The sequence below is a fragment of the Erpetoichthys calabaricus genome, chromosome 4 (assembly GCF_900747795.2).
Source record: "Erpetoichthys calabaricus chromosome 4, fErpCal1.3, whole genome shotgun sequence".
NCBI lineage: Eukaryota > Metazoa > Chordata > Cladistia > Polypteriformes > Polypteridae > Erpetoichthys > Erpetoichthys calabaricus.
Window position 1 is genome coordinate 315,862,299 of NC_041397.2, and position 12,053 is coordinate 315,874,351.

The following is a 12,053-nucleotide window of genomic DNA, read 5'->3' on the forward strand; positions in this document are numbered from 1 at the left end:
GTTTCCCTTATGAACATGCTTGTATGCTTCACTCGCTCCCTTCTCAATTGTTTAATGAATTTTTTGTTCTTCGCTGTTTGCGGCTCCTCCTTCATTTGTCCCTACTGCGTTCACAGTCTTTTCACGTGATTAAGTGGGAGGCGTGATGACGTGACACTCAACTCCTCCTCCCACGGCCATCGAGTTGCCGTCCATTACAGTATATTTTGAAAAAAGAGGTTCCAGTTATGACCATTACGCGTTGAATTTCGAAATGAAACCTGCCTAACTTTTGTAAGTAAGCTGTAAGGAATCAGCCTGCCAAATTTCAGCCTTCCACCTACACGGGAAGTTGGAGAATTAGTGATGAGTGAGTCAGTCAGTCAGTCAGTGAGTGAGTGAATCAGTCAGTGAGGGCTTTGCCTTTTATTATTATAGATATATATATGTAGATATGTATATATATGTGTATATATATGTAGATATGTGTATATATGTAGATATGTAAATATATATGTATATATATGTGTCTGTGTGCGTATATATATACAGTGGAACCTCGGTTCACGAACGTCTCGGCACACGTACAACTCAGTTTACGACCAAAAAGTTCGCCAAACTTTTGCCTCGGTTCACGACCAAACACTCGGTATACGAACAAGCCAGGTTCCCTTTCGGTTTGTTGATGTTCATTCTCTCCCTGTGCATTTCCTGTGCAGCCAGCGAGTGAGAGAGAGCGCGCGCGCACACACGCACAGAGGCAGCGCAAGAGACAGAGGGCTGTACACACACACACACAGGAACACGCGCGAGAGAGGCGTGTGCGCACACACACAGGAGCGCTCTAGACAGACACACTGTGAGCTGCAAAGCTGATCGCACCCCCAGAGAATACAGACGCCCCTGGGAAAACCCCTAAGAAACATGGACAGACTACTTTCACATTCCTCCTTTCCCTTCTTGCCGGCTCTGTCGCGTAATATGCCTCTCGTGCGATGCTCCGCCTTCTTAAAAAGCCTGCACGGGAGTAGCATCCACTTGCAGAGCCACAGCACCATACGTCACCGCAGTTTCAGACCCGCAGTTGTAGACCCGCAGTTTTAGACCCGGAAGTGACGTTACCATTTCTAGGCAAGCCGAAAACAACACCCCCTTTTATCGAGCACAAGTCTTGGTTTTTAGCACGAGCGCAAACAAAATATGACAGAAAACAGCACGGTATTGTTGTTATTATTATTATTCCTGTTATTCTTAACTATAATTATAAAACTGTACATTTTGAAAAACGTTTTTCAAAACAGTTTAAAAAGTTAACGTTACGTTTACATGTATGTAATCTTTGGCAGGTGAGTTAATTGTTAATGACTGCAACACTGGTTACGGTGGTTTGCCTCATAAAAACTGGGGAAATCGACACTTAATGTTGCATTGTCAGCAAAATACGATAAAAATGCATTTTGTTCTTGATGAACGGAAAATTCCCAGTATTTTAAGACGATATTTAACTTAAATTAAGATCTTTTAAGTTCCGGTTTATTGTGTGTTATATATTTTATAAATTGTATTCATCCAGCCATCCATCCATTCATTTCCTAACGAATGTTAACGTAGTGTTTATTTAACTTTTAATTCTTTTCTTTTTTTGGGGGGTGGGCGCGACTTTTTTAAATAAAAATGAAACAATAAACATATTCCTGTTCGGTTAAGAAGTGAACATTAAGTCTTTAAATGAGAAAGTAATCTAGGCATAAGCTTCAAAATTCCACACCACTTTATAATAAATTATGTTTTCTTATTTAGCCAGTGAAGTAGTGTCAAATGATGTTGTTTTTAAGAAAGCTGTGAAATTAAAACCCTTTGCCCAAATTGAATGTTTAGAATTTGGTGCATTAGTTAACAAGTCTAAATCTTCCTTCATTTTTTTACTACATTTGTGAAAGAAATTTTACTTTCTCTCTGGTAAGCCACATTTAAGTATTATAAATTAGTTTTTAAATCTTGGATATGTATCTACATTATTTATACTGGCTAATAACCTCTTCTTAAGGTAAAAAAAATCTTTTTAACTGTGATCTATCAAATTATAGACCAATTTTCTAATCTTTCTTGTATTTCTAAAATTTAGAGAAAGGTGTAGGTAAGCGGTTCTCTATATTTTTGCAAATAAAAGTAATCTCTTGTAACATTTTTACCCAGGTACTGCATTAGTCAAAGTATTCAATGATTTGCAATCCACTGACCATGGTTGCATTTTTAGGCCCATAGTATAGCATCTACAGTAAGTGCCACATTTGATACTATAGACCATGATATTCATCTGATCAACTACATGAACCATCTCAGTGTTCTAAAATACAGGTTTACCTAGTAGAAAGTAAATTCCTTGAAATTTTCATTTGTTGAAATCTAACAAAACAGAAGTGCTAGTCATTGGTTCGAAAGCTGCCTCTATCACTCAAGATACACTAATTCTAAACTTGGGTATATCTACAGTGAAAATTATGATGTTTCATTTGATACACATACTAAATATGTATCTAGAGTAGCCTTCATTTTACTTAAGAAATATTGCAAAACTTAGATTATGTTAGCATTCCATGATGCTAAATAACTTATCTGTGCTTTTATTACTTCTACGTGGATCACCGTAAGGCTTTGTGGCTGATAACAGACTTAATTTAATTCAAAACACAGTGGCTGAAGAGCTTACAAGAGCCAGGAAATATGCACAGTATATATCACCCCTGTTTTGCTTTCTTTACATTTTCTTTCTGCAAATTTTGTATTTCGTATTGAATTATTAGGTACTGGTGATCACCTGTATCACTTTGCATAGTTAAGGATCTCAATATTTGAGTTACCTTTTAATTCCTTACAATCACTCTTACAGGAAGTGGGATATCTTGTTGTCTCTAGAATAAAAAAAGCTGTAGCTGGAAATAAAAGAGTAGTTTGTAAAGCACACTCTTTTAGGAACAACCCTCCCAAAGTGCTATGAGATTCCGACAGTCTGTCAGCCTTCAAATCTAGGAGAAAAATATATTTGTTTAGTCAGTCCAATAAGTAAAATTTACAATGAATCTACATTCCTATTTGTCCTTTGTCTTTTCTTTTGAAACTTACTATATTATTTTTAACTTGTGTAACACAAAACAGACCATTTTTTATTTTGTTCAATAATAATCTGGTACAGACACCAAGATTTTTGTCACTGGGTTTATGGCCTGGAAATATTTAAAGCTGCTTTGTGACAATACTAATTGTAAAATGCACAAAATAATTCAAATTTGAATGCTTGATTAAAACAGTTTTTTAGTATTGTGATTACTGTAGATACAGAATTTAAACTTGCTAAAGCCATCCTGCTTTTTTGTCATTTTTATAGAAACACATAACTATTCAACTGGGAGAGTCAGTACCACTGCTGACTCAATGCAACAGATGTTGCACCTTGTTCCATTGTCCTTTTTGTAGTGGTAATGTTTTTAAGCCCTCCAAACTGGAAAAATTAAAAAAACATTTGAAGAGTCATTTCAAGAAGGCAGTTCTCCATGAAGGTAAGTTCATTTGAGAGTTTATTTTTAATTTATGTGCAGTACTGGTACATCTACTTTTAACTCGGTATTCTACATTATAACAATTTATACTGTTACACATTTTAGGTTTTGCCATCCACAGATGTGGTTTAGACTGCAGGCCATCACAGCATTATCACTGCCCCTACTGCCAGACTACAATATTTAGGAGAAGTGACTTTGAAAATCACTTGCTTGTTTGTAAATGCAAACAGAATGCGTTTTCAACTACCAAAGCACCATCTTCAACCCTGGAAACCAGACCAATTACCAATGTAACAATGACTGTTCCACCAACCCTGAAAACTCCACCAAGTGCCAGTGGCACAATGACTGCTCTCCCAGCCCTGGAAACTCCACCAAGAGCCAGTGGCACAATGACTGCTCTCCCAGCCCTGGAAACTCCACCAAGTGCCAGTGGCACAATGACTGCTCTCCCAGCCCTGGAAACTCCACCAAGAGCCAGTGGCACAATGACTGCTCTCCCAGCCCTGGAAACTCCACCAAGAGCCAGTGGCACAATGACTGCTCTCCCAGCCCTGGAAACTCCACCAAGTGCCAGTGGCACAATGACTGCTCTCCCAGCCCTGGAAACTCCACCAAGTGCCATTGGCACAATGACTGTTCCCCCAGCCCTGGAAACTCCATCAATTGCCACTGCCTCAGTTACTGTTCCACCAGCCTTGGAGACTCCACCAACTGCCTGTGCCACAATGGCCGTTCCACCCACAACCATAGTTTACACAGGAAAGGTTCGTTTGCGTGCAGTGGTCAGAATGAGGTGCCCAATTTGCAATGTTCAAATTAATAAGTGGAACTTGAAAAAACATATTGACCGCAAACACACAGAGCAAAAAACACTAGACATCAATGCTAGATGCCATCTTACCAGTCAATGCATTGATGGGGAAAATGGCATTTTTGCTGTTATGAAGACATTTAAAGGGCATAGCATACCACTTCATGTACAGTGTAAAACATGGGGGGAAATTCACACTGTGCTATGTGAATCCAATGAATGCCAGATCAATATGGAAGTAGCACAAAGGAGTGGTCTTGTATCTTATCACTGCAAACACATCAGGTCAGTTAGCTACTGTACTTCCTCGGCCAAGACCATTTTGCTGTCTGAGAAAGTATTGTCGGAGATGGTGAGCGCAAAGTGGTTTAGTGAAGAAAAGAAGAAGACCTGCCTTGCTCGACAGCAGCTTGCGAACACCAACAGGGTTCCACTGTCAGTTATCACGACAATTGGAATACCACAAACAAAAAAATGCATTTCTGTCTATGAACCATCTATGTCCTATTACAGCCGCTTGGGACGTGTCATTGTTGTTTATGATGCAAAGTTAAACACCTGGCACTGTCCATGTGCCAGATTAAGGCGATCTTGAATTCACAAATATATTGCTAAATGGCACTTGTTTGAGACCCACCGTGAACTTTTCAGGACCATCATTAGTACAGAGGAAGCACTGCAAGCAAATGAGCAACTCTGTTCTTTTGAAGAAAGGAATGTGAGAGATGATCATTCTGTTTATCCTCCAAAAGGTGTGGGACTAGAGAGTATAGTGACTTATATTTTGAGGAACAAGAAGATACCTGCTGCCCTGCCAAAGAATTTGCATGTACCAACAGCTTACATGCACTATCCAAAGAACCTTTTTCCGGAAGAAACAATGTGCCAGAGATGCCCCAGCATTGTCCCACTTAGTGACCCTATGCTGATTACACGAAAGGCAAAAATACTGACCAACTGGTGCATTATTGAAGGCAAGTATCAAGTCCTAATCCTTGTATAATATTTTGACAAATTTTGTCTATCCTAATTTTTTTTTATCTTTTAGATATTTCCACTTACTGCAAGCAGTGCCCACAGTGTGGAATGTTCTATCGCTACCAAGAGTGGAAAGACCACCTCCACAATTTTAACGATTACATTATTCTTGACTTGGCATTATGCCTGACCTTGAGAAACCTTCTCCAGGTAACCTTGTCTTTTTGTAGTTCTGAATCTTACAAAGTAACCAAAACCTGGGTACCAGTTTTATAGTTGCTTTGATTGTTTAGCTGATTTTCACTTTAAAAGATAAGTGACATGTTTTGCCATGTGTAACCCTTAATTCATGATATTGTTGCAACATGTAATGAAAGATACATATGAAGTGTGTAAATCAATTATAGAGAGAGGGGTCATTTTCAATTTCCTGTTTTAGGTCCATACTGCAGTGAGCAGAGCTGTTGAATATTTACAGCTCACAGCAGGTGTGCAGTTTCCACCATCGGACACAGTGCTGCATGCCTATTTACATTTTGAGGCCCTGACGGATCATGAGTATAAGTACTCGTGTGTCACTTGTGGTGATCATCCCCCAGTGGTGGTAATGGATTTGCACAAAAAAGGTGTTTTCAAGATATCAGGTATTTATGTTTCAATGTTAATTCACAGCACAATCACTTTACCACACCTAAGCCATTATTGACTTGTCAAAATAAAACATAAATCCTTTATTTTTAGTAAATGATATAAAAAAACCACCAGAGAATTTCAGAGGAGAGGTTGATTTGGAAACTTTTTGGGAGGCATTGTCCAAGGAGATGATTTGTCGTGGATTTGTTGTCAGTAAGTATGTTGTCTTGGCCATTTCATTACAAATACTAGACTACACATGGCACCTGTTTGCTCTCCTACCTGTTGATTATCTGTAATACTTTTGATTTAGGTGGAAGATGTAATCCTTTTGCAGTACCACCAAGTTTTCACTTTTGGGCTCCTTGGATAGGCAGGAGGACTCGGCGCTCAAATGTTGTGGTGAACACTGAATTTGAAAAGATTCATTCTCCAAAGTCTTTGTCAGAGGCTGCTGAAATTTTGGTTTCAGAAGACAGGCTTATAGATGAACTTTTCAAGCAGAAGGTTTTTTTTTTTTTTTTTTTTTTTTTTGAGTACTGAAAAAAAATTCCATTTTTTAATCTCCCAGGTTACACACTAATAAACTGTCTTTGATAGGTTGAAGTGATAAGAAAATTGTGTAAAGAGTGTGGACTGGATTCCAGTGGATCACGTAGTGACCTGCTACTTAGACTATCAAATGAAATGAAGTCTAGGCAAATGTATGACAAAATATTTCAAAACATTTGAGCAGTCTCTGGTAAGTATTACATCTAGTGTAGTCTTTTATTTATTTCTTGCATTGAACAGAATAAATTAACTTTGAAATAACTTTAGCTAAGTTAATGTGTACTGTAGTATATTTTATTATTGAGTATTATTTTGAAAAACATGTAGTATATTATTGAGTATTATTTTGAAAATGTAACAATCTAAATGACTTCTTTCTGTTAGGTGGATGGGCAGTAATCATGTGTCCATGTGGGATTGTTTACAGCCTTAAATGTAATCTGCGAGCTGAGAGCCCTCATGACTTTGCTGATTTGCTGCTGTCATGGAAACACATGCCGAATGTGGTAATTTATGACTTTGCCAGGGGTCTTGCCACACATACTAATCTCAGGGTACCAGAAAAGCTGCCCTTCTCTCCATTTGAAGGACGTTTAGCTGAACCTACTGAAAGCAGCCTAGCACTGGCCACATGCGGAAAGCTGAAAGTGTCCCTACCTTGGCTGAACACTAAAAAGGTAATGGCAGATCCAGATGGTCATCTCACAACGGGTTCTTCTGATCATTATGCACTGTATGATAGATTTCATGAGAGCAATACCAAAGACCGTAGGGATATCCTGAGGAAACTCACCTTGGTACCACAGCTGGCTGGGAGGGTGAATAGTCAGGTTGCTGAACAACTGTTTGCTAAGATGAGGAAAAACAACTACTTCTTGAATATGACAATGCCATCAACCCATCTCTTTCAAATGAGGAACATAATTCATCACTACAATCAAAACAGGAACAACAACATTTTAAACAGGCTAAAGAAGACTTTTGGGTCTGAAATGGTGATGAATGTTCATGGACTGGCCACGTTCGGTAATATTGTTTTTGACATCTTTTTTTCAACATGTAAAACTATTGTGAAATTTAAATTTATTTTTATTTGTTTAAAAGACAGGATTTGAATGCTTCTACTGTCTAGTTTACTTACATGTTCATTTTCACGTTGATATATGTATTGAAACAGGAAATCCAGATGTGCATCCAGAGGAAACAAATCCTGATATGGACAGGGCCTCTTCCCTTGCTAACATTGCAACAGTTGCAAGAGGTGTGTTTTTGCTACTTATTGCAAGATGTAAGTTTATGTCTTCTGATTCACACTCTAATATCTTTTTTTTGTTTGTTTGCTTTTTGATTATTGAAACCAAATCAGAGGAGAACCCTGCTCTGATAAATGTTAAGACTGCCTCAACTAAAGGTAAGTGTTTCTACAAAATGTAATGTAACTTTAAAAAAGGTATTTTGCATTAAAATGAATTTTCCAATTGTCCGTCACAACAGAATACCCGATTATGTATCAGATTCAAGACCTGTCTGCCAGTAGAACTTGCTGGGATTGTCAGCCAAGCAATGAACAAATACAAATGGTATGTTGTACTACACAGATTATTAATTCAGTACTTTGTTTAATGCAGTTATACTTAATCTTTTTTGTGTCATTATATACTTCTGTTGGTCTTTAAGCTTGATTGGATTTTGGGCAAGAATGACCCAGAAGAGAAAGTGGCTGAAGTTGGGAACATTACTCTCCAGAGAAAGGACTTCTGGACTTTGGGTCACAATGAAGAGCTAGAGGCAACAGTAAGTGTACACTATAAACAAAGGTTATGGAAATGTTTTTGTATGTACAGTATGTGTAACACCAGTATGTTACTTTTACAACTATTCTAGATTGCAAATAGCTACCTGCAAGCAATCACATTGGTGGCTGATGTACAGGTGGGTTGTAGTTAACAAACAGTTACACAGAAACACACCATATTGCTTTTGTTAACTCTGAGTTGTGTGGAATTTTGTAGGGGAAGAATGTACTGGCAGTTGATGCATATGTTGTGGTTACGTGGCTACCACCACTTAATCAAGATCCTTTTTTATCATTTCCAGTAAGTTAACAAAAACATTCTGCATCAATTAACAATAAAGCATGAGCAAATAACTTGTCAAGATCATTAATTTCATGTTTTAAATGACTTCCAGAATAATATTGCGCTCAAGGATTATCTGCTTTTTCCTGCTTGGAAGCCTGGTCATTGGATGCTATGTGTATGTATTAGCTTCTTCATGTATTGTGTAATTAAGTTTGTGGAGATTAATGTTTATTCCCCTCTGAAGTGATTATTTCTACATTCAAAAATATTCAAAATGTGTTTCACAGGTCATGAAGCCTAAAGACAGGCAAATGTTCTTTCTTGATTCAGCCAATCCTTATGGATTGGGAGATGGTCGATACTTGACGCTTTTCAGGTTGCTTAAGTTTAATGGTTTGGAACCTGTTCAAGGTTCGCTGTTCAAGGTTCGCTGTTCAAGGTTCAGAGTTTGCATGGAGTTCAAATTTTCGTTCTTTTTTTGTTTTGCATGATGTTAATAGTAGTTCTTAAAGTTTTTGTGTGTGTCTATTAACATTCATATTGTGTATATATACATGTATGTGTGGATTTTGAATGGTATTTATGCATACACAGTATATATAATATGTGAATTCGCAACATACTTGCACAAACTTCATATTTTGTTTAAAAAATTCCTTGACTTTAGCACAGTACTATGCACATATACAGTATATAGTGTACATACTTGTGTGCGTGCGTGCGCAAATTCACCCTGCAATAGATTGATGCTCTGTTCAGTTTGTTCCTGCCTTTTAGCCCATACTTTATAGGATTGTCTCTAGATCACCCAGAACCCTTTTCTGGATAAAGTGGGTTTAGAAGATGGAAACACACACACACAAAATACATTATCTGTCTATCTCTCTGTCTATCATATATATAATCTCAATCAAAATTAGAGAACAGCTTACAATTTCCTAAATTTCAGAGGCACTGCTTGTACCTAATAGAAGCTATCCTAACTGAAATAGAAGGGCAGATTTTAGGTATATTTCATCATTTAAACATATTCAAAGCATAATATAAAAAAAACTTGGAATGAGAAATTTGAAGAACTATGATCACAATTAGAGAATACTTTCAGATACATCATAGATACTGTTGTTACTCTGACACCTGGTGCTAATTTCCCTAATTATCTGACAAGCCCTATATATTTGGCAGCACTGCTAATTACTTTGCAAGATGGCGAGCCAATCAAAGGTGACTGAAACCCTGTGACAGCAGGTTGTCCAAATGAAGGCAAAATGTCTAACCATTCCAGCCATTGCAAGAGAAGCTGTTGTTCCAAGTCTGTGATTTCTAGAATATTTCAGCTTTACAATGACACCAATTATTGAAAATTGTAACCCTCCAAAAATTTTAGTTGTAATCTTATTTTCTACTACAATGGATACTGTTGTCTATTTTGTCGGGAACGCACTGATCAAAATCAAAGATTTTTGTTGAAGTGCCTTGATTATTTTGTAAGTAATACAACAGTGATAATATCCACAGTTACTAATCCTTCAAATTTTGAATAATGAAGATTAACAATTTAAAAAAAAAAAAAAAGTGTTCATAAATGTTCTCTAATTTTGATCCCCAATTTGTGTGTACATGTAATATTTAAAACAATGAGGTTGATATTAATTACGTTTTAAGTTTCTAAGCATTGTAATTTTTTTTAATTAATTCAAGTGTATATTCTAAATATTTAAGTTATTCACATGCAAAATGCAGTCACACTAATACTGATAAACAACACGTGGCTACTTTAAGAAGTTGTGCTTGTACTCTGGTTACATCAAGATTTTCTTACTCTACCTAATTATCGGCACATATTGGATATTTACATTTGTATGTGTAAGACATTTGTTTATTTTTGTTACAGTAACAAGACAAAACAAATATCTTCAGGCACATGGACACTAATTAAAAACAAGGTTAGTTTATAGGGATGTCATTGAGGGGACTACAAGTAATGGACATTCTTTTGTAACTTGCAGTAGGTGATATGATTCCATTTCATTTTCAGAATCTTCCACAGCAGTTGGTTGGGTCAGTGGATTGTGGAGTATTCATGCTGATGGTGAGAAAATCAAAGAAACTTATTTTTTAGGTTGGGAATACTTTAGAACCACTATAAATAAATTACAATAAGGAGAGTGTGCACAGTACTGCATGCAAATAGATTAAATATTAATTTGAAATAATTCTTTTGTGTGCTCCACAGTATGCTCTGCACCTTGTCTTGGATGCGCCCTTTGACTTCACAGCTGTAAGCTTTCACTTATGTCTCTGATTATTTGTTAATATCGGTTACTGGTTTTAATGTTCTTTGTTTTTTCCCTCTGCATGGCAGTGTGATTTACCCTTGATCAGGAGGTGCTGGTGCTTTATTCTGTTGGAGAATTTTGCTGTTGGAAGTTATCTCTTTCTTTCTCTCTCTCTCTCTCTCTCTCCCCCCCCCCCCCCCCCCCCCCCCCCCCCCCCCCCCCCCCCCCCCCCCCCACCCCCCTCTCTCTCTCTCTGCGGCTAACGTGTGAATATTTCTTACAGGACAAAGGCGTTCACTAAAGGGGCACTGGAGAGTGCCCAGAGCAGTGAGGAGGTATATATGTAATATCTAATATTATTTAAATAGGCATGTAGAAATACATGTTTTGTTTAATTCTCTTTGTGGTCTTTTATCTAAAGGAACCACTAATAAAAAAAGGACCTCCACACTGCAGTAAAATGGTTGCGCCAAAATAGGCAGTTGTTCAGAGGTGCCGTGTCTGAACCTCAATTCCTGGAGATGGAGGAGGAGGACCAAAGCCGAGCTCTCCAGGACATCATCGATGCAGTCGAAACTGAAGATTTAATTTTGGCAAAAGAACCCTTTGTATTTATTTTTCAGTTTAGGGAAGATATGGAACTTTTCACACAGGAATGTCGGGATAAAATGAAACTTAAAATAAACTGCATATTTAATGAATCATTATAATTATTGTCTGTTGCTACATTGATTGGTACTTGTATTTTATTGTGCATTAATACTCTATTGATTTCAGTTTATAATACTTTGATTTTTCTGTTTTCCTTTGATGGTGGGTAGTTTTTGAAAATAAACAATTTAACTGCAAGTCTTTTTTTGGGTCTGCTGCTCATTTTGAAATATCGATATTATTATTTCTTCTTACTTATGTCAGTATTTTTAAAGCCCACTTAGTGCTATCTAAAGGCTCTTTTAAAATAATTTTTAAAAATATTTCATCACAGAACAAACACAAAAATTAGTAACAATGTCTCTTTTTGGAAATAATAATGTAGTGTTTTTTATTTGAGGGTTTCCTTGGAGGACAGAACATAATTTTGGTACAGCAGTGAAAGATTTGAGGTCTTGGACATTATGAAGATGCTGCTGTGCAATAATGTAATATTGTGGTTTTATAAGTCACTACACACATTAGT

General features: G+C 37.1%; 3 protein-coding genes and 1 long non-coding RNA gene across 4 annotated transcripts; all 4 read left to right on the forward strand.

Annotated features, from left to right (window-relative positions):
• Positions 1-4,112: 4,112 nt before the first annotated feature.
• On the forward strand, positions 4,113-4,948 carry LOC127527380 (uncharacterized). Its single transcript, XM_051926038.1, has one exon. It carries the CDS (start codon positions 4,124-4,126, stop codon positions 4,946-4,948), a length of 825 nt encoding a protein of 274 aa, XP_051781998.1. The 5' UTR covers positions 4,113-4,123.
• Positions 4,949-5,015: 67 nt separating this feature from the next.
• LOC127527607 (uncharacterized) lies at positions 5,016-6,696 on the forward strand. The gene is made up of 6 exons (XM_051926721.1): positions 5,016-5,327; positions 5,402-5,541; positions 5,771-5,975; positions 6,073-6,177; positions 6,278-6,471; positions 6,565-6,696. The coding sequence occupies exons 1-6, from the start codon at positions 5,198-5,200 to the stop codon at positions 6,694-6,696; spliced, it is 906 nt and encodes a 301-aa protein (XP_051782681.1). The 5' UTR covers positions 5,016-5,197.
• Positions 6,697-6,905: 209 nt separating this feature from the next.
• LOC127527376 (uncharacterized) lies at positions 6,906-8,129 on the forward strand. Its single transcript, XM_051925989.1, has 2 exons — positions 6,906-7,927; positions 8,011-8,129. The coding sequence occupies exon 1, from the start codon at positions 6,918-6,920 to the stop codon at positions 7,629-7,631; it is 714 nt and encodes a 237-aa protein (XP_051781949.1). The 5' UTR covers positions 6,906-6,917; the 3' UTR covers positions 7,632-7,927; positions 8,011-8,129.
• A 296-nt stretch (positions 8,130-8,425) lies between these two features.
• On the forward strand, positions 8,426-9,020 carry LOC127527397 (uncharacterized). The gene is made up of 3 exons (XR_007934714.1): positions 8,426-8,612; positions 8,707-8,772; positions 8,885-9,020. It is a non-coding gene; the product is annotated as an uncharacterized LOC127527397 (long non-coding RNA).
• The last annotated feature ends 3,033 nt before the right edge of the window (positions 9,021-12,053 follow it).